This window comes from Haliaeetus leucocephalus, unplaced genomic scaffold (genome assembly GCF_000737465.1).
Source record: "Haliaeetus leucocephalus isolate CR32 unplaced genomic scaffold, Haliaeetus_leucocephalus-4.0 Scaffold763, whole genome shotgun sequence".
Taxonomy (NCBI): Eukaryota; Metazoa; Chordata; class Aves; order Accipitriformes; family Accipitridae; genus Haliaeetus; species Haliaeetus leucocephalus.
Window position 1 is genome coordinate 1463071 of NW_010973199.1, and position 23048 is coordinate 1486118.

The following is a 23048-nucleotide window of genomic DNA, read 5'->3' on the forward strand; positions in this document are numbered from 1 at the left end:
TACATAGAAAAGATACAGAGGAAGGTAAATAAATGCAGTAGAATTCATTACCTCATGTAATAGCTGTACAACTGAATCTTAATGACAAAGGTTGCAGAAAACCTAAATATTATAAAAAGCCATCACCAAAGTAAGACTCTGACAGAGCAAGAACAAGACACAAAAATGAACAACATTGAACAACTGTGAATCACAAGTATGTAGAAAGACACAGCCAGTACACTACATGAGGCCTCATGCCAAAGAATATTCCTGTTTCAGTATTATGCCTTCAATGGGGAAATCAGATAAATTTAATTCTTTAAGAAATCTCAGCATCTGGTGTATCCTGCAATTTATTATTTAATTTTTCCAACTTTTCAGAGCTGGAAAGCCTTTAAAATTTTGCTTAAAAAGAAACCCTGAGGAGACGGATATTTTGTTTTTCACAAACAAATTCTTAAATCTTCCTGTTTTGTCATGTCTTCTAATGGCAATTATTAGACTATTTTCCCAAGGATTATGTGAAGGAAAATAAGACAATGAGGAATATTGAATTCAAAGCTCTGAACTGAACTGAGTTCTCTTGCACCGCCATCTGTGACAGCCTTTGCTGAAGCTTGCAGAAGACTACAAAGATCTGCTGCAGTGCCTTCAGGGCACCTTCTTGTAAACTTGGGTAAGTTCACCAGCACTCCACCGATGGCATGGTTAGGAGTACTATCGCGAAGTAAAATCGTCTCACAAATGGGTATTGTGCAGATTAAAAAAATAATGAAAACAGACACTTGAATGGCAACAGAAGACAAAGATTTATTTTTACTGACTTTCAACTGGTGTTAAGATTGCTTGAGAGACATCCAGTAAATTTGTAAGACCACCACAGATATGACTACATATGCATATTCTGTCTATCTCACTACCACGCCCTCTCTTCATAAAGGCACTAACTATAAATAATATGAAAATGGACAGATAAAATGCCAGAAAAAAACTGATTGCTTGTATGGACGTCTATGTTTATGTTTGTATATGTTCATGCTTTAAATGTACAATTTTAAAATAAATTTTAAAAGTCACCTTTATTTTGGCAATACAACTGATAAAATGAAACATGCAGAACACAGCTTGACAGAACTCAGTGCATAATTTTGTCAGATTGAAGCAGTTCTTTATCACCCTTTGTGAGTTGGGAATACATTCATATTACAAGGCAACCCCCTCCCCCCCCAAAATGGACAACATCTGGCTTCTGTATAATGCATCTGCTTTTCCACATCTTCTCCAACATCTTTGGATAGTAAAATCTACGTCTGACCACAGGTTAAATTGTATGGTTATATTTTAACAGTCTTCCTAGTGCAGCAAGGCAAGAGAGCTGCCTGTATTCACTGTTCTATCTCCAGGCTATCCATTTTTAAGTCGGGGGGTTTAAAGCTAATCACTTCTTCATAGGTAAGTTCTGTAGAGAGGGTGTAAGGGAGAGAAAAGAATTAGGTGATACTCTCTTAAAAAGAAAAATACTCCAGAGAAAACAGTTCTATGGATGCATGTGACTTCTAGTTTGTATTCCCAGCCTTTTTAGAGTCCAGATCCAAAAATAGACTGAATTCACTAGGAATCCTTCTGTTAACCTCAGATTACAAATTAGACTCACAAATACTGTTATTGTACAACATGTCTGTCCCCTTCAGCTAATTACTAAAACACACAGGCCCTGAAATGGAAACATCAATTATGCTGTCAGATGACCTGCCAAAATGACGTAACAGAAGACAAAATGCAATGGAAAATGGAATCTTTAAAAGCACCAGAACAGGTTTTAAAATGTACACTTTTAACTGCGGAGAATGTTCTTTATCATCTCTCAGTCAATTGCCTTCAACATAAATCACTCGCAATTCTGTGCTAATGCCTTGGGATCTAGGTTTTGGGCTTTTTCATGTTTTATTGTAACTAACTTAATTTTAAGGTCCTCTTAAAAAAATTGTCTTTTGTCTTAGAAGCATGTAACAGTTCTATTTTCATCATGAAGGGCTTAGCTAGAAACATGGATTCCCTGCTATTTTACCCTGCTCTAGCCCTTTATCCTGTCACGCTGACAATCACGTCCTGTTTTGTGCCTTGCACAGTAATGGAGTATGTCATCAGCTGCTACCTCCTATGCATTTTCTCAAGTTAGATACTGTATTTTAAGGACCAAATCCTGTTCACGCATAAATATATGGCTAACAATGCATTACTTCAGGTTCTGTTTTCCAAACAGTGATGTTTAAATCATATCAAACTTGTGCCTATTAGCTTGTTTATTAAACAGATCTGTCTGAGACAGCTGCCACACCTGCAAGTGGACCTAGCACTCCTCTAAAAAGTATGTAAAAATCTTCAGGCTGAATCTTGCTTACGCTCTGGTTCTCTTATGCTGTAGCATGGCATACAGTGACCAGCATGCCAGCTTCAGTGAAGGATTTCTCTGAAAGAAATTCTGTGTGCAGAACCCCTGAGGTGGAAGGATTCGTTAGGTGACTCCCAGTGATTGAGTTGCGGCTATTAAGTAGCATCTGGTCACAGGCAGCCAGCTAGGAGCTAGAGTGGTCCTGACTGAGCTCAGAGGAAGCCAGTGTCCTCACAAATCGGACACCTGGAACTGTTTTAGGAATTATTCCTGCTGGCCATGCATGGTATGTTTATGAAGCTCCTAACCCGGTTCTTGTGCCACCTGCTCAGCAGAGAGTACAGATGTTACGCTGAGATATGTGCAACTGGAGCAACAGCTAAGGAGAGATAGTGCATAGCATTCAACTCTGAATAGCCTACTCTTGGCCTCTAAAATTTTGAAATATTTTCTAGCTGATTAAACATGTCAGAAAGAAATCTATGAGCTTGGTCTGCAAGCCTCAGCAGTGTGCAGTGGAGGCCAAGGAAACTCTTAAGTGCACAACACGTAAGACTGTCTGAAATCTCATTTTACTTTGGTGCTCAGTCCCCCTTGGGATCAAGAGCCACTGATTTTTAATTTGAACAGAAAAAGAGGGGAAATACGCCATTGACATCTTGAGAAACTGGCTCAATATTTTATCAAAAATGCAAACATTTTATGTGAATGGTCACCTTTCATGTCATTTTACTTAAATGTGGCACATACTGTGCTTGAAAATAAAAAGTTTATTCCCCAAAATAAAAACATGGCCAGGAGGAAGAGCTGCATGTCCTGTGCCAGTTTTGAGATTTTTGTCTCAGGCCTTTTTTCCCCACCCTCTATAAAAGAAGGAATTTGGCCTGTAGTTCCAGCAAGGACAGTGATGTAGAAAAATATGATACTGTCCATCCTAGAGAATTCACCTCCACCTCCTCATTTCAGTTCAGAAAGTGTTAAGCTAAGATTGTTCCTGAAATAATTTCAACGGAGTTTCATCACAAACAGAAATCAACTTCATGACTCGGAAATTGTTAAACTTTCCTGTTAAAGACTCCGTCAACTGCAAAAGTAGCAGAAAACAAATCATCCACTTGTAAGTACAGCAGCAAATTGAACATGCCCCTCAATAAACAAGATGTATGGGTGGTGCTGTATGCTGCCAGGTTTTGCAGAAGAGAGCACGTGTAAGGAGTAAGCGATACCAGTCAATCCTGCTTGTTTGTACAGATGTAGTAGGCTTCCAGAAAACCCTTTTCAGGGCTCTAGGAGTTTGCTTTATTGTAGAGAGACCCATCACCCTGCTCCTATCTTTCTAAGATGTATTTGCTGTAGTCGGCCTGCTTGTCTCGCCTGCAACGCCCAGGATAAAACATGGCACAAGTGGAAGGGCATGAGTGAGACATGAGAAGTCAGTATTTTTCATCATAAACCTACCCACTATGCTAATACATTTTTATCAAACGTTTCTGGAGTAAAACTTACAGAATATACAGATAGAAACAGAAGAATATTTATTTTATATATATATATTTATATTTTTTTTTCATCTTAAGCCACGGAGAGGACTTTATTGATAAACAGGAACAATTAGTTTTCTAGAACATTGCTCTCAATTTAAAATGCCTAGTAAGGAATTTTTAGTATGTCCTCATTAGACAATGATGAAATTGGACTGTACATTTCAGCGTACTTGCAAACTTAACGTTTAGCCACCTTACTTCCGTGATACTGTAGTGCAATATGATCATGATGCAAGCATGGAATTAACTAATAAAACAAGGTTGTTGCAGTATTACTCAAGGATGGGTTTTATGGTGTCACTCCCAAGTAAAATCATCAACTCTCATCTCAAATAGGATCAATAGCATGGTCTATCTGTTAATCCCAATTACTTGGTTATCTAAACAACAATTAACAAAATACACATCTATGTCGAAAAATACTCATTTCTGATTCTGAACAAAGCTACACCAGAATCCGAAATAGTGTCACTTGCCCTAGGACAGTTATTTCAGCTGAGGATCTGACCTACAAAACTAAAAGCAAGACAGCATGTGTGGTTATGTGGTAACTAGCATCAGCTTTTAGTTAAGATTAAACCCGCTATAGGAAATCTAGTGAGGAGATGATAGAATGGGGGAAGGGAGCAAAATCTAGAGAGGGAACACAACCCTTTCTACCTCTCCACTCCCACAGGCACACACATAGACTTATCTTATTTCCCCGAGGCTTAAGAGTTCAAATTGTTCTGGTTAGAAACAGAGGAAAACTGTTATTTAAGGATAGTTTTGTTCTGCTGCATGTATTAACTACTGTGTGCAATTCTGTTACCTTTCCATTCATCTATGGTTCGCTCCTTATTCTCTATTGACTCATCGTACAGCTCGGCCTCAGGTTCATCATCCGGATCATGATACTGTACAAAGTATGGATGAGCAAGTGCTTCCGAGGCAGTAATTCTTTTATCGCTGTCTAATATAAGCATCTTCTCAAGAAGATCTACAGCTAAGGGAAAAAGAGAAATGTGGTGCAAAGCCAGAAGAGACCATCTAAAAATAGAGAAGGCAACTCTTTACACACAATCTATTCTCACTGACCTTAAACACAGTTAACATTATTGGCAAACCCACAAAATTTAGGCAATGTAACAAATAAGTTTTGAAGATTTTATACTATGAGTACAATTTTCAGAGCTGAAGGAAGCTTCTGGTTTGCTTGTGGTATGCATGAAGGTTCATTATAGTCTATTTGATATCTGATTCACCTCTTCAGACATCCAAGACCTTCATTCTGAAAAGATCTCTGTGTGCGTAAAAGTTAAATATCCTGTGTTGTGCATCATGTGCTTAACTTGGTCCGGATCCTAAAGCAACTTTACAGGACCCAGCATAAAGAAAACATGTTTGAAGTTGACAGTTGCAGAATATTAGAAATGAGAGAGATCTGTACGGTTGAAATTGGTTTTATATGGAAAGTTTATCATAATGGTTTAAAAAATATATAAAAATGATTTTTAGTGCTTTCATATAAGCACTGTCATTAATTTGCCTTTATGATATTAATATGTAGCATGCTGTCATGGACATCACACAAATAATCCCATTTTTTATAAGAAAGTGTTCACAGCTACTTCTATTTGTAAAACTAAAATTGTCTTTTAATACACAGAACGAATTCAATATATTTTAACTCCTAATACTTCCCTATATACAGTGTTTTAATGTGCACTCAATGGAACTGACCAGGCACTGTAGTAAGATGACTCTGGTGACTCAAACGTCTCCTTTGCCATGTCACAAGAAATCATTCGCAGAAAAATCTCTTTTGGACAGGCAGAACCAATTGGTTAGACATAAAAACAATTGTGCAGGATCAGACCAAAGGTCTCTCTAGCCCGGTATCCTGTGTCCAACAATGGCTAATATATTCCTAGGAAATAATACTCAAAAGGGCCATTCAAGCAGCTATTCTTCCCAGTATATTCTTCTGCTCGCTAGCAATTTACAGCTCATGGCCTTCTTGAGCCAGAAGTGATGTCTCTAATCTAGACCCCATGACGCTTTTATTTATTCCTGCTATACATAGATGGCTTTTGCTTTTCATCCACAGACTGTTTTCCTTTAGGAGGTTCCCCCAGAAACCAAAGAGGCAGGCTTCATGAATGGAAAACAATCTCAGGATGAAAGGTTAAGCAATGCTCTTCTTGCTGGTCTGATCATTATTATATGGGCTCAAATAGCAAAGGAAGGCTTGAGTTCCTATGTTAGTGAAAAATTTAATCTATTATCAGGCTGACTTTCTTACCTAATGGATTGGCACCACGAAACACTGCTTTCAAATCCTGTTGAGGCATATGTGGAAGAGATTCAATGTATTTTCTTGCCTAGGAATAAATCAATATACATACCACATGCACAGAGGTTAAATGTTGCCCAACAGTAACCATATCAACTCTAAAAAACCAGACATAATATTTTTTACGTTCTTATACATGGGAAACCTTCTTTACATAAAACCATAATGTATGACTTTGTTTTAAACAGTCACTCCTATATATTGCACAATAAGCAAGAGAGTTTTAAATGGGTATATTTTCCTCTAAGGCTTATGCATTCACACTTAACGTTTTCACCTGAGCTTACTGGTTCATTGCAGTATATCCCCAGGGAGCACATGCATGTAACATTCAACCAGAAATTGCAACCTAAATGATCATTCAGTTACCCTCAGTGAAGTGGTATATTCCAATCCGCGTGCCTCCCTCCTCTCTCTCCTCTGTCAAACAGTAGCTTCACTAACCAAAGAATAAATCCTTGTACTCCCAGGGTGCAGATCGTCAGATGTTTAACAGAATTTATAGCTTGCCTTATCACTGTGGCTGTGAAAGGCTCATACAAACTCAGATAGGAAAAGCCTACCCACATATCAGACCCACAAATGTCAGCGTGGAGCCTGACATTACGTGAGCTACGGATTTCTGGGCTGAGGTAGATAGGTCAGCAAGAGAAGAGGTTGAATGCTGGTCCTAAGGGCTGGGATCAGACAGAACAGGGACTTCTGAAATGGAACAGTTAAAGAAGAAGCAAATAGCTGTCCCCAGCTCTGTAAAAAATCCAGCTGGTCTTTGAACAAACCTTAATCCTTTTAAAACATGTTCGTGTTACTGGGATGTCTCCCTGCACACTTAGCAATCCTGTTAGAAGACTATCTGCAGGAGGCTAACTAAGCATTCTTGGCCTAGTGAAGAGAGCAAAGGAAATAAAGGTGTTCATCCCAAGCAGCTCCATGGCTTCAAACGAGATACCAGATTGAGAATTGTGGAACTATCTTCTGGACTATCATGAAGTGACTATAAAATACTCTGACATATCATCTGTGCAATCCTACAGCTACACATGGGAAACAGATCCTGTTCCCTACACTGTTCCGTCTGCCACCATCTTAATTTCTGCAGCTATGATGAACTGATATAAAGATATTTTAAATCATTACATAGCACAGTCTCTTTTCAAACTGTGTTCTAATTTAACGAGGCAGATCTATTTATTTTTTCTGCTTGTTGTAAGATGTAAGTATATTCTATCAAAACTACAGACTCCTATTAGTGACACATTTCAGAGTCTTACTAAAAGAAGCAAGCCTTCATGCATTATGTTCCCAACCTGTTAAAACTGTATTAGCATCTTCCCTTTTTATTCTATGGGCTGACAGCAAGGCTTTCTAAAAGGATGATTTCTTCCTAGCAGCTGTAGCCAGTCATGCAGAGAATGATGTTTGAAGACTAGTCAAACACAGGCTTCACTCCACCTATTTTATGCCCCTAAAGTTCATAAAGGCAGCAAACACCTGCTAGAAGGTCAGGGTGCGCAGCTCCTATCAGAGTTAAGTCTTCCAGGGCATTGGTTTATACATACGTATGAACAGCACAGGAAAAGAGGGCTGTCATACATTCTTGCATGGAAGCTACGGACTAGGGTAGAAACAAGAGGTAAATTTATCTCATGACAAACATCTGTGGATTTGTGGATTTTTTGTTTCTGTGCAGACATCAATTAACATCACTAATCCAAACATGACTGAAAAAGATACAGCCAAAGTTATCTCCAACCTTGCCCAGAAGTCCTTTGAAAACAACACAGACCCATCAAAGTATACTTACCAACCTCTTCCCTCTGCTTATATAGTCACCACAGAAACCCAACCAATAGAATCCAAACATTTAAATTATTCTGAAAGTAATGAGATGCAATAACCATTTAAACCCGTATTAACATGAAAGACTGACAAAACAGCTCAGTAACTTGTGCTGACACATCCCATGAGGTTGATCATTTAGTTTCCAATTCTTTAATCCTCTACTTATAACTGAAAATAGGCTTGGCATTTCAGAAAACCTCTGACCTTGCTGCTAGAGGAATGGAAAAAATTGTCCAGGACTGAAAGCTGCATTAAGAAATATCTAAACAATAAGGCCAAACTACAAGGTAAAGAACTAGAATGAAGGAATAGAATAGACACTCCCTTGCAAGAGGCAAGTACCTCCAAGCAAGGTATGTATCTTTGATATTGCTCCTCTAACGAGGCAGCAGCAGCCCAGAGGTGACCTAGCAGCACTCCCAATCATTAACTTGGCTTTTGTGTTCTCCCTGTGCTCTGAAGGTATAATTAGCCCCAGTAAAACAGTTTTGGCATTCCTGTAGCTCACTGAGGTATGCTCTGAAACACAAGAAATTAAAGACAAAAGCAGATACTATCTTCAGTAAATATTTAAGATGCTTAATCTCGTAATCAAAAAGCTCACAAACTGACTAGTTGTGGGTAAATCACACATTTGTATACGCTACTCTGAACACGTTACTACAAAAACTGTAGGATCTTAATAACACATAAAGGCTGTACAAGGACCTGTGAGGCTACACAAGGACCTACACTTAGGATGGCACAGTCTGAGAGTTGCTGGTTGATCCAGTCCCTGGCACAAGGACGGATCTTCCTCCTGCCCCGGCCATTCCCAGGTGCTGAGTACCCACAAACTCTGGGGCTGTGCATTGGCCTGTGCTGATGAGGTTTTGTTATCCCTGGACCTTCCAGAAATCCAGTGTTGCTCTGGCTCTCCTACTGCTCCTGCTAACTTAACCCACTAGTGTATTCATTAATAAGTTCAAAGAAAACCCGTCAATATACACACAAGCTGAAAACCAGCCATTAATATTAGTCTGAGGTGTATACAGAAAAGGTTTAAGCTTCAGCTTCAGCTCAGGAGGTATCTGTGTGCTGTTGTTTATCTGAATTTTTACACTGTGCCCATCACCTGCCTTAATCAATACTCCATCTCATTCCTCAGCTGGCTATCCATGGTTATTGCTTAAAGTGAATCCTTTAAGTGTAGCTTTAGCTGAGAAACAAAGTGGAAATTGTTCATTTACTAGATTACTTTTTTAAAGAAGTCATATGGAAAGTCAAAAATCACACTGTTAACTACAGATATCATGAAAGCAGACCTCACACTACAAACATTCAGAGAGATGAATAAATATGAATTTCAAATTAGGGATCCATATAAGAGCACTTGTGCAGAACACACATTATTTGATTCTAGTATCTCTGTTTAGATCCCTTACAGCAACAGAAAGTATAAAAATTACAGAGACATCAGATTTAATAGCAAGAATATAATGCTCTGAGCTGAGCATCAGTTCGAATTTTTTTATTATAAGTATAGCAGCACAATAAAAGATCATCAGAACCAATTGCAAAACCCCTTTCAAAAACTGAGTACATGAGAACAACTGTCAAAATTATCCAGCTGACAGTCAAGGCATTTGGATACCTCTAAAAAGAATATTTTTTGAATGGTGGCATAGAGATCATTTTAAAGTGTTCGCTCATTTCCAAATCAGAGTATCTGTGTAACACAAGCAATGACATACGATGACAATTAGAGAAAAGAATGATAGAATGTCAGTTAACCGAATGAAGCTGTGAACTCACATGTTCTGATGATATCTTCTTCAGAAGTTCAGAACTGGGTGTGCCCACAACTTCCATTATTCTTTTTAGTTGATCGATATCTGCGTTATTTCAGGGAAATAAAGAGCACATGGTCCTTCTGGGTTTAAACAATTAATGAGCTTTCATGCAGATAGTTAAGATGTTTAAAACTATTCAGCAAGACAATTCCATCATAGTCCATGGAAGGATACCAATTCATTCCTGCTTAAACCTAGTTCTGAGTATCAAATTCTCTATTGTACTACATGAATCTGTCAGATGCGCCTGTATGTGAGAAAGGTGCATGCAAAATATTGCTTTCCTGTCCTAGTTACCAATTTAAGATATTCTTAAGCTTAATTTTAACAGGACATTTATGTTTCAGTGATCTGAGGGACTTCTGAAGAACAGGCTAATACGATAGAGCACACAGGGCTAGATTACTAATCTGAGGGCTGGTAAGTGCCAAATTCTTATTTGGTAGCTTTAAAAATCTGTTTTGAAAATGTTAATTTTTCATTGTCATATATGACCTGTAAAATATATTACGTTTTTCCTAGAGACTCGAGGTTATTCTACGGCTTTATTTAAATTGATGTAATAATATAATTGTAGACAATATTTTGTAACAGCAAAAAATATCTTATTTCTTGAAAACCAGATGTATTGATTTTTCCAAATACCTCATATCATGTAATCAGTCAGTCTGAAGCACAGCCATCATCCAGATGATGAACATCTGGACAATGCCTGTGGTTACAATAGCACCTAATGATGCTGAGCACAATAGAAAGGTCAACAGGGAGACTTAGTCTCTCAGCTCTCAACAGTTTTTCAGGCAATTCTAACGTCACGTTATTTTGCACCTGGCAGCGGCGTCATTTTAGCAGAAGTGTTTGCTTTTTGAGGGGTTTCAGCATAGTGAGAAACATCAATATTCCGTACAGAAGAATGTGCTTTTGTTTCCCATATTAAAAGCGTTCCTCCTCTGATGCAGTTGTTTCCTCATTCCTCATTATGTGTTTTTCTTCAGTTTTCTTTTATTATTTTACTGCTCTCCTCAGCAACGGCTCTTTTTTTTTTCTCTTGCCAGCACAGGAAGCGCCAATGGAAACCCCTGAACACTCCAGCAGGGACCACAGCACAGCACTGAAGAAAAGAGAGGGTTTTGTTCCTCCTGTGGCATTTCTGGAACTGCTGGCTTTTTTTATAACAGGACACAATATGCCTATTAATTCACTTATTATTTAAGAGTTAATTTGTTTGTATTTTAGAGACTTCCAGCCTAAAAGCAGTTCTATTTTTTTAAATTGTATTAGCCGATCAAAAAACATTGCCTTTACTCAGCTTCAGTTTTAACGTATGTTATTTCAGTAAGATACACACATGGAAGAAATCTGCTCTGTTGTAACTAGGTTATTATTTAAATACAGATACACAACAAAGAATAAATGTAACTTGTTGTTTAGGAACATCTGTTACTGTTTTTTTTTCCTACCAGTGGGTCTCATATTCAGGTGTCATATACACTAAATTGAAAGATTAGCAAAAATTTTTACTGTTTTAGAAGTTTGTTACCCCAAAAACATTTCCATAGAAACACTCAAGTCATTAGAAAAAAAAGGAGGAATTAGAGAGTATTTTTATAGCTGCATTTTATGTTTTATGTTAAGGATACAATCATTTCCTGGAAATAGGGCCTTCCCTTTCAACAGCTCTGCCATGATGCATCCAACTGACCAGATGTCAACTGCCAAAAGCCAGAGAGAGAAAAGTGTACGATGAATCAAAGAGATCCTTAAACAGAGCTGCCTCTTGGTTTAAAACGATCACTATATCCAGCTGTAGCAAAATGCAAGTCTTCACAGTTTACCTGTTTGATTGTAGTGCATCCAGTTTAACATAATTTCTGGAGCTCTGTACCATCTTGTTGCAACATATCCAGTCATTTCATCATCAGTTTGTCGAGCTAAACCAAAGTCTAAAATCTACAGAAGAAAAATAAATAAAATAAAAAAAAATTTTAAAAATCCCTTTTCACTTTTGTTATAGGTACTGATTTTCCCCATTACTAATTTCTGAGTTTATCCGTAGTCTCTCACTATCAATAAAGTAAACCAGCAACACTGTGGATGAGCTCGTCCACTTTCCCTGCTGCATCCCCGCAGCCTACGGGTCTGCATAAAAATGCTTCCACTGCAATGAGCCTGGCTCTTTGTCCTCTAAGGCAAACTTTACATTTTGCCTCAAGTTCAATTTTCCACTGACATTCATTTGCTAAAAATAAGCACTGTTGCTATAAAAAATGAAACACTATCAACAGGGATGTTTGTGTAAAATGCCAACGGTGAGTGCCACTGGCCATTTTAAGCACCACATGAGCTGACCACAAATCTGCAGAATTTCTGTTGTTTCCCTCTCATGTCTATCTAAGTATTTACCCCAATCACGAGTCATTCCAATGCCAATAGGAGAGAAACATATATCCTGAGTAACAAGGTAGATTTAAATCACATACCATCTGTTTTTGGTAGAACTCTCCCCCGAAACAACAAAGGAACGCTGTTTAGGTTCACAGATTACCCATAGGCTTGATAGCAAAATGTTCCCTTCCATACGCTCTCCCTTGCTAAGTACATTGACAGGAAGTTATTTCAATTCAATTTTTCCTGCTCATTTCTTTGCTTTCTATTTTTTGATTAGTGTATGTCCCACTAATTATAGAGCTAAAAGGTATCCCTAACTCTAAGAGAGACTGCTGTGAAAGGGTACCATCTGAGTGAGCCTCAGTGCTGTTCGTTAAATCAGTCATCTGAGCTAGTTAGCATCTCTTCAAATAGAAATGTGAATTAAGATCAGTGGCAACCTCCCATGATGAGATCCAGGATTATTTATTAAGCTGATAGCTAATCCTTATCATTGGGAATAAAAAAATTTTAAGAGCATAATTCAAAATTCCTCAGTTATAATCCAATTTAAAGATATAAAAAGCCTAAAGAAAAATATTAAGGTATAAATAACATGTTAACATTTACTTCTAATATACTTTAAAAGCATTATTTATTTCTTAAATAAGCAAAAATAAAAGTATGAGGCAAACAAGGCATGAATAATGGCGTGAAACTCAAACACTAATGCCCTTATTTTTATAAGGGTTTTGGCAGTATTCTTCTTTAATAGCTGATCCCTTCTATCAAATGTGTACACACGTTCTCCTTCTTTTTGCTTCTATTTCCTTTTTGTTTGTACAGGGAAATATCCACTAGTTTGTTCTACTAGAAAATAATTTGGTATCAGAGGAAGTAAAGCTATAAATATAAACAAAGCAAAGAGCAGTGCAACAAATGCTAGGAGGGAGGTACACAGATACCACAATAATAGAAAAAAAGATTAAAAGTCTCCTTTACCTCCAGTACAAAAATACAGCACACATTTTAGAGTGCATGATCAGACCCAGATGACCCATAAAATTTCACAGATGCTGAACATACATGCATGAAGACATTAAAGGGATAATCATGAAACTTGCTGAGCATCTGCAAGTGTCACTAAACCAAACAGGAACTACAGTTTCTCACCACAGATCCGGATTAGTGCGAGAACCTAACTGCACTGCTGTTATTCACTATTGTGATTTTTTTGCTGATCTGGTAGTATTTGGAATCTTTTCTTAAATCCCTCGCAGCTGGAATAAAGTGATTACATCAGTGTCTCAGTCACAGGGAGAAAGATGTTTCTGGCTGTCATGGAAAAATGCTAAACTTCTCATTCTTAGGCTTAAAGGCTTAGAAAGCTAGAAGACCTATTTTCCTTCTCCAGAGCCTCATGCTTATTATGTAACATCGTATCACACAGATACACAAAGATATGTATTTATATAGACATGTACGTGAAAATAGCATTTGAGAAGTGTGGATTACAGGGTTGGTTTTTTTTTTTACTGCCTGCAACTAATAATGCAACTGGTAATACTGGTACCTTTTTCATATCATTATTTAATTTAGATTGTATATTCTATAGATATAAAAATGAAAGTTGTTACAAGGCTTCATCTAAACATGGCAGATGCAGATACATGTTACAGGTCAAACTTCCAAGATATACTCAGTTAAGTACTCATGGGCCAAATTATTAGCCTATGTACCATCTGCCACAAACTAGGGATGAACATTTTGCAGAGATACTTGTGTTCATACTAAATTAACATTTGGAAGAAAAACCCATGTTCATCGAAGTGGGTCTTCTATGCCAGGGGATCAACAGTAGCAAACAGCTGAAATTAATGGAATCAGAAATAAAAATGGTAGCTAATGTTTTCTCAGAAAACTGTCATCTGGAGAGCTTTTACAACAGCATGATACGTACCCTCAATTCACAGTCTTCATTTACAGCTAGGTTACTGGGCTTCAGGTCCTGTAGCAGAACACAGTTAGTCAAGTACGATTTTAACCTTTTAAAGTATATTATAACTATGTCTTAGTAACACATCTGATGCACAGAGGGACACACTCTGTTCATTTTTATTATCGCAGTGAGTGAACTCACCCGGTGGATGATTCCAGCTGAGTGAATATACTGTGAAACAAAAAGAAAAAAAAAAAGGTAAGGTTTGAAGTTAGAGGTGAAGGAAGGTATAAGTCACGTGTCATATCTTTTCACTTCTGAGACTGATTGTTTTATGTACAGAAAAGACTTATGACACACTACATTTTCAGATCAAACAGAGCTATGACGAACTTCAAAACCTCCTTGTTTTGTCTCATCCAGAGCTGGATATTTCAAGAGAGGTAACCCTGAGGACTAGATTCTACCATAAAAGACAGCACTTGTAGCGATTCTTCTGTTGAAAGTTTCTTACCAACTTGGAATTTGTTCCAGTCTTATCTGGATGTCCACGCTGATCAGCTAGTGGCTCAGTGAAGGCAGTGGCCTAGGGAGCAGTATGGTTGACTCCTAGATGATGTAAGTCACCTTCCCATACTGCGAACGCTGAATGTGGGTGAGAGATACTGGCACCCTGGGAGAGGGTAGTGACCAAAATACCCACCTAAGCCACAGCATTACTTCAGGTCCACTTTCAAAGCAGGGACCCAAAGCGGTATTTCAGTGGCTATTTAGTGTCTCTGCTATTTTACATAAAACATTAAAACTCAAAGATCGAGAAAAGCTTACTCTGTAATTGCCTGTTGTTCACTTGTGAGGATCTACAGCCAGTTTCTCTATGATCTTACCGACCAGGACCAGCAAGACCTTGAAAACCTTCTTCTCTATTCTCTAGAGGTGAATTCACCTTCTTTTTGGGGAGCAGAGGTTGCACGCGAAACCTGTATATCAACTAGGAAAACCCAAAGAAAACCCGAGGGCATTCTTCTTGCTCCAGACCTACGCGCTGTTCGTCAGAAGGGCAGGGCCACCCGCGCGCTCCTCCCAACAGCTGCTCGCGGCTGAACGGGGAGGAAACCAGACCACCGCCGGCGACAGAGCAGCCGCGTCCCTGCGCTGCTGAGAGGACGACAGCAGCTCCTCCGCTGCCGCCACGCCGTCCTCTACCAGCCAGCTCAGGAGCCTGCCAACCTACGCCGCTGCAGGCTAACGCTTCGCCTGCTCGGACGGCTTCCGCGGGCTGCGAAGCCTGCGCTCCGTACTGCTGAGCACGCCCGCCAGCGAGCCCACAGCTTCCTCAGGTACGCGAACACGCGCCGTCACGGCTCCGGCACGGATGTAAGCGAGGAGTTACGTATGACCGAACGTTCTTCCGCTAATGAGGCATGGGAATTTCAGTTCCAGAAGAGAGGCGCCACCACCAACCCCTCCCCTTCAAAACAGAGCCAGAGATGCACCTGAGTGCGTTTCTGAGGTTCATATTCCCTTTAGAGCACAACGCTTACTATTATTTAGCCCTGACACAACATAGCCTTATATTCAAAATCGCAAGCTAGATAATTAACTCCAGAATCCATCTTCCTAATTAAGCTATTAACTTAGGTAAATGAGACAAAGCAATTAAGGGCTCAGTTCTGCAATTTTTATTCACTAAAATCTGCACTTAAATTGACAGAACCCACATGCATGAATAAGAATTACTGTCTCAGGCACAAGGTGACTTGCTGAAAATCACGTAATAAGTATATTTCAGAGCCAGTATTTACCATGGCTTGCTTTCAAACATATTGTCCATGCCTAAAATATCAATTACTGTTAAGTTAGCTACCAAAGCAGCTGAACCCTCTCTTTTCTTTTTGCTTATACCTGGGAAAATCAACACTGGTCCGAGAAAACACTTATCACCTAGTAATGCGAAGCATTTTCTACATCTTCTCCTGTTTATAGACACTTACATGTTTAATGTCAGCAAAACGATACATATTTTAATTCTTTTGGAAGAAAATTTTGCTACAGTTTCATTGCCAATTGCCTGTGTTATCTAATTGTATGAATTTTAACTGATACAACTAAAGGAAACAATGACTTCACAGGCAGAGTAAATCCTAGGTGATTGTGTGCAACATTGTACATTGCTAGGATAAACTTCTACTTCCAGGCATTTCCCAAAGAGCCCAACTAACTTGGTTACCTCTTCTCCCATGTGATGCTCTACAAAAATCAGGGCTGTCGTTTTTCAAACTGGCTCATGTCTTTCAGAGCACAAATGTGAGTTACTTGCCATATCATTCTTTATAAATGTCACGTTCTTCAGAAGTTTTTTCACTACCTTTTTGTGACAGGTGAAATGTCTAAAACACACACTGTGCGCTACAGAACACGTTCACTTAAGCACTATATAGCAAGTGATTCTCCTTCAATAATAACTTAAATAGACACTAATCTAAAGTTAATGTTCAAGGGGAGTATTCACATGTATTGCGCATGTAAATGTTGGCAGGCTTAGGGTTTTATTTCTGGTTAGAAAAATGATCTGATAATTTCGGAAATGATTGCTGCTATCTATGCACTCTTAAGACACAAAAAAAGGTGTTTAAGTACTGTCAGAGCAATGAACCAGTTGTTACCACAACATTTCGGTTGCTGACTCTAAAACTCCTGAGTTCAGCCAGTACCTTAAGACCTCGAAGTAACTGATAGATGAGGAACTGTATATGGTCATCCGTTAACTTCTGGCACTTCACAATGTTATTGAGGTCAGCACCCATTAAATTTGTCACAAGATACCTGTGAAAATAAAAGAGAGAAGAAAACAAAGAAACATACCTCATTTAAGAATGACAGAATGTAAATCCTTCTAAAAGCAGAACATCTAAAGAGTAACTACACACTCCCATGTAGGTTCCTTTTCCATTTTCTACTAACACACAGTTTATGCCCTTTAAGTCAGATATGAGCTTTAATAATGGAATCACAGCTGTGAGATTTAACATCATGAAAAAGAAAAATCCTTACGGTACATTAAAAACCGTTATCTCTGTTTTCACCATGACACACTACAGCAGCTCAGTGAGGGGAGAACGCATCATATTTTGAGATGAATAGGAAGCCTCACCCAACATCAAAGCAGGGGTCTGAGGCACCAAAACTACAGTACCTGCAAGGCCCCAGAATATCTGGTGATGGAGGTTAACATTGGATTGGTTGAAATAAGAGTGTTTTGTGTAACTTGCCTCTTTGTCCCCACTGGAAGTTTTATTTTGTGACAAATTTTGCAGAAATGTTGATTCTTTTCCAAAAACAGCGCTGGGACAAAAGTATGCATCTATCATACCCAGTTCTCATTTGTGTAATTTTGCCCCAGAGCCAAAGGGGTTTGGCCGCTAATTTACATGGAGACAAAAAAATATTAATTACTATTTCTTCTGCTAAATTGTTTACCTAAGTGCTTATACATGATGTAAACCAAGAGGAACTCAGCATAAATCATACGTTTGAGTAACACCAAAATACACCAGTCCTAGGTTAGTCAGGAAGCTAGCCTAAATTTACCTTGTCTCAGTTAACCAACAGAATACTTTCCTGCATTCCTGAACTATCCCATCTAGCTGTGAAAAAATAATCTGCAGCTAACAAGTAATTGAACTGAAAAAGTTTCAAGTTTACTGGCATTTATGCAGCATCAAACCATTTACCATACACCTATAATCTTATTAAGTATCATTTGAAAAAGTACAAAAATGAGGCCCATCCTCCTGCCTCCTCTTTTGTGGAAAAGTTGCAAAAATATTTATTTGGGTTCTTCACACAAAGCTAACTGGGGCTGCAAGTCTTTTAGAAAAGTATGTGCTTCCTTTTTTAAAACCAGAGTGGTACTTAATTACTAAGTAGTCAGAATTATTTTAAAATTTTACTTACACTTCATTAAAATTTTCTATTGATGTTGCAGGCGTAAAAACATCTAGCAATCCTATAACCTGAAAGATGAGGGAATCGACATTTTATTTTTTAGAAATCTGTAAAGCAACATGTAATTAGTATTGACAGTGCTTAGCATTTTTGGGATGGAACTTACAAAAATATGACATATGGTCATCCTGAAAACTTAGTATGTCTGGCACAGTAGGTGTTCTATACAGGTATAGCCTCAGCTATCTCCATGACCAATGGAAAATTATGTTAATTCAAAAAGTTATTACAACAAGACTTTAGACAATCAGAAATAAAGGCAGGAAAAGTAACGTTGTTACAGAAAAGCTGACACATGGCTTGTATGCTTGCTATACTTAAGATTACGCACAATTTCATGGGTTATCGTGTTCTGTTGTTGTTTAACTTTTTTAGCATAATTTCTCCAGGATACTTTTCAATCCACTATATTTTATTCAGGCTTCAATTCATCAAGTTACTTTCAAGCAGGTGGATACTCCCACTGAAATCAACTGTTTGCCACATAAACTTAGAATAGTAGTCAATTATTTGGGCCCTGAAGTTCTACTACCTTTCATCTAGTTATTACACTGTTGTTAATTTCAGTGAGAGTATCTGCCCTTAATTTCTCAACAGAATACAAATTCAGCAAAAGCAGGTCTGAGGTATTTTTTTTCCTGGACTGACGTTTCAAGGGTATCCAACAGTAGTGAGCAGAACACACTTATTACTTTAGTTAGGGAAGAGTAGGACCACTTGTTCTGGATTTCATTAGCTGCATCATCAAGATGAAATTAGATCATTTTTCAGTAAAAAGGCAGCCTTTTACTGTAAGTCTCTGCTTTGAAGTCCAGTGACTTCACTCCACGTAAGATGGCTAGGCCCAGGTATCTTGGATAGCTAGAGAGTTGGATATACTTTTTGAAAAAGATTGTACCTAACGGAAGTTAAGCCTGTATTGCAAACTTTTGTCATAAAAATCCGAAGGGAAAGAACTCACTCTCCACTTACGTTCTCATGCTTCATGTGCTTGAGCAACCTAAGCTCTCGGTAGGTCCTCCTCGCGTGAATAAGGGACTGAAAAGGTCTTGAAAGCTTTTTTACTGCCACCTTCTGTCTTGTTTTGGTATCATAAGCTGAACTAGAAGAGGAAAAGAAAAAGTCCACGTTGATGGCATGTTCTACTTCAAAGTTCTCAGCTCGTTCACTGGAGAAACCCGTAGTCTCTTGGGGGCCCTTACCCCCTCCTTTGCTCTCTTTCACCTTCTGCTCAGGGACTGCAACCGGGGGAGATAGTCAGCAGTAACGCTGAGTCTTCAGAGACAGCTCCCTTGTTTCCATCTAGCAAATTACTAACGCTGACGATAATGTTCCAGACTCATCCCCAGGTAACCCTTCCCCATATGGCAGGAAAAGTAAGCAGAGAATTAGCTCCATTAGTGCAGCCCCAAGGCAAGGCTCAGAGGGAATATGGGGATCCAAACTCCAGGTCTTACTGAACAAACTGGAGTCTTTACTAATATTAGAGGAACGCTGCCACTATGTCTAGCAATATTAATTACCTCTGTGACCATTAGCTTGCTAGACAATAGCGCCATAAAACTGGTATCAAATTAGGATGTCGACATAGCCAAGGCCATACTGTTTCCTTGGGAAATGCTGGTAAGAAGTGAACAACGGGTACGTATCTTACACTTCAGCACACAGATCCTGCTGACACACAGCATGCGTTTAACTTCATATAGACGGAGATGCCCTACTGAAGAGGACACTAAATACACACATCACCATTTGCACAAAAGGGAGACCCACTGTTTTTTGTGCATTAGAAAGGCACAACAAGCGACACATAAATGCTGCCTGTTATGTAGCACAGGAATAAAAATCATCCCTGTATGTGTTACTTCATGACACGAGACAGTACAATTATAAAAAGATTCAGTTTGCTACCTTCTCTTATGAAGAAAAAAGTCTTTCAATTGTTACTCTTATCCATGAAGTTAAAATTGTGTTCAATTAAAATACCTTTAAATTATCTGTTTAAAGTGGATAATACTATCTAGGCTTGCTAGAGAGCATTAGCAAGCCAAGAACCCTCAGACACGTTTATCTTACAGAAATTTTTTGGAGTTACAAACACGAAAATTAGGTAACATGAAAAATGCATGGAGTAGGGTGACAGTCACAGTCAACAGTCACACCAAATGCTATTAGCTCCTTATGAACAGTGTTTTAGACACTCCTGCAAATTGTGGTAGGAGACACCTGCTAGAGACAAAAAACATTGATTGTGCATGGAATAGCTCCCAAACTAATACACCAAGCTCCAAGTAGGTGGACTTCTATACATATCTGGTGCTCTGCTAAAGTCATGAAGAGCCAAGCAAAGAGCAAAGCCTCTTTATCTACAGGCAGCTGGAGGACAAGGTGGTGTTTTCTAATGAGAAGCAACAAAGGATACAAGCAACAAATGGGCAGGAAGAACAGAGTGGCATCTGAAAGGTGATAGTGATCCAGTTAGCCTAGAATTCACCCAGCCTCTGTGAAGCCCAATGCAGGGCACAGTCCAGCAACATTTTTATTTGATAAAACCAGAGTAAGAAGAAGGAGATTTAATCAACATGTTTCTTGAGGCACCATGGAAGGAGTGAGTCACTCATGAGATAAATGAAATAGATAAGCAGATTACTTAGCTAGTTTCTTGCAAGCATCACAGAAGTGGATCTTCAGGGAAATTTTAAAAGTGTACAGGGTTGTGGCTTTGCAGAGCACCACAGGAAGGGCATTCCCCAAGCAGAAGCAAGCAAGCATAGGAAGGAGAAGACTGGTATCACTCTGAGGAGTGGGTGGAAGGGATATGACAGAGACACTTGTTCTGACAGTAGGGTAGAGTCACAGTTATTCAGGATATGAGGATGCTGTGTTGCTCAAATACGTGGAGCAGCTCAAGGAATGAACGGTGTGAGAAGAACTGACAACAGAGATATCTTAAATTCCACGTGACTGGCCACAGGGACAACATGAAGGTTGCACAAGTAAATCTGAAGAAATAAAAAGGAAGCCAATGCTTAGCTGTTAATGTAAGAAAGATTAGATATAATTGCCTTGTGTGTAAACCTGGCCAACAAAGCCACTGGAGAACACTGCCAAGTCTCACAAATACATACTCTCTACATCCTTTCCAACTTTTTTCCAGTGGAAAAGGAAATGTCTATCCAGATAAATAAATAACATTGCCCAGAACAGCAGTCTGTGCTTAACATCTCAGCTCTTCTAGTAATTCACAAGCCTTCCCACTCATGCTTGTACCGGTTTGTGAAATACTGTGTACATTATATAAGGCTAGGAGGAATTAGGTTTTAAATACTGTTATCATGATAAACATCCCTCTCCTCCCAGGTCTAAGGTCAAATGTGGGTTCCAGTGGTTTAAAAACTACTGATCTTTAAGATGGATTGCTTTTTACCCTCCATATGACTCAAGGCTGCAAAGCTTTCAGATGGTACAAAGCACTATTTTTTTTAGCTTCAGTAATTCTTATGACAGCAGCTTTTTAGACTAAGGATGGAAGCACATAAGGAGAGAGGGGGAAAAAAAAAAAAGAAAGAGAAAACAAATGGCATCTTGAGTCCTGGGACCTCCAATGGGAAATCAAGAATTGAAGCTGCACAGGCCAGGGACTGACTTGGTTTAAATGAGTTCCTCCGCAGTCAAGAAACTGCAGCAAATGATAATGAGAGAGCTAATGCCTTCAGGCTCTTTCCTTGCCTGGTTTACCACCATCATAATTCAAGTTATTAACAGTGAAGCATTCAAAAAAATAGATTTCATGTTGTTTGAACTCTCGTTTGTCAGATTCAAGGATGACTTGCATCTGTGATCTCTGCTACTGCCTCTGCGATCACATTTTGCAAGTGGCAGACCACTGCCTGCATTCCTCCCCATGTACACTTACGCCTTTTATTTTAGGCTCGGTCTCCCCCTCTTGCTGTTATATCATCACAGCTGCAATCTGGGTTGTCCCCTGAATCCCTCATCGTCCCCCAAGCACACTGATAAGTGGCAGGATGAACTGCTTCCTTTTCTGTGCTATTTCCCCAGGAATGTTCAGCTTTCAGAGTAGTCCCTGGACAGGACATCTCTAGTCCCAGTCACGGCAAAAATATGGTCCCCCCCGTGCTTGGCACCTGCGAACCCTTCCTTGGGGGCCTGTAACCAGCCCAACTAAAATGATTCAAAACAGCTTCTTAAAAAAAAACAAAAACAAAAAAACCCCAACAACAACAACAACAAAACAAACCCAAGCTGTTAACTAGTTTAACAGGGAAGAAAAGGGTTAGAGGCCCTCACCTTCCCTTGCCCCGCATGACACCCAGCTCACACCCTCCCTGCTCCTGCATCGAGACTGGAGAGGGCTTCTCTGCCAGTCTCTTGGTGTTTGCATCGCCTCACAAACAAATGCTGGCAACTTACAGTGCCTTTTTCTTTTGCAAGGTTATTTTCTATGGGCTTCAGCTTTGGCCAACCACTTGTGTTTATACCTGGTTTATATACTCACTTGTACCTGGAAACAAATCATCCTTCCAATGGTTCAGCTACTGTTTCCTGAGTTCCTTTGAAACTATTTATTCTGAGGTGTCTGACCTCTGATTACGATGTTGCCTCATGTAGCTGGACAGAATAGTATGATGGAGATAAACTTTGATACTTACAAAGGGATATCGTCTCCCATCTCTAATCTGTTCTTTACTGTTAGCATTTCATTTGTTGTAGGCAGTGAAAATAAGTATCATCAGCGAGTATTTCTGACATCATCATTAAGCAGCATGCTCGCATGCCTCAGCAG

At 39.0% G+C, this 23048-nt stretch overlaps 1 protein-coding gene across 2 annotated transcripts in view; it reads right to left on the reverse strand.

Annotated features, from left to right (window-relative positions):
* Positions 1-770: 770 nt before the first annotated feature.
* The window catches only part of MAPK11 (mitogen-activated protein kinase 11), a 31464-nt gene continuing 9186 nt past the window's right edge, over positions 771-23048 (reverse strand). Inside the window, exons 2-12 of one of the 2 annotated variants that reach the window (XM_010581284.1) lie at positions 19214-19343; positions 18191-18249; positions 16948-17059; positions 14435-14464; positions 14255-14302; positions 11763-11877; positions 11568-11639; positions 9890-9969; positions 6203-6281; positions 4730-4903; positions 771-1441 (exon numbers count right to left, since the gene is read on the reverse strand). In XM_010581284.1, the coding sequence (XP_010579586.1) occupies positions 1368-1441; positions 4730-4903; positions 6203-6281; positions 9890-9969; positions 11568-11639; positions 11763-11877; positions 14255-14302; positions 14435-14464; positions 16948-17059; positions 18191-18249; positions 19214-19228 (858 nt within the window). In that variant the 5' untranslated portion in view covers positions 19229-19343 and the 3' untranslated portion in view covers positions 771-1367. The remainder of the gene's footprint in view (positions 1442-4729; positions 4904-6202; positions 6282-9889; positions 9970-11567; positions 11640-11762; positions 11878-14254; positions 14303-14434; positions 14465-16947; positions 17060-18190; positions 18250-19213; positions 19344-23048) is intronic. The other variant, XM_010581285.1, reaches the window with a different exon arrangement.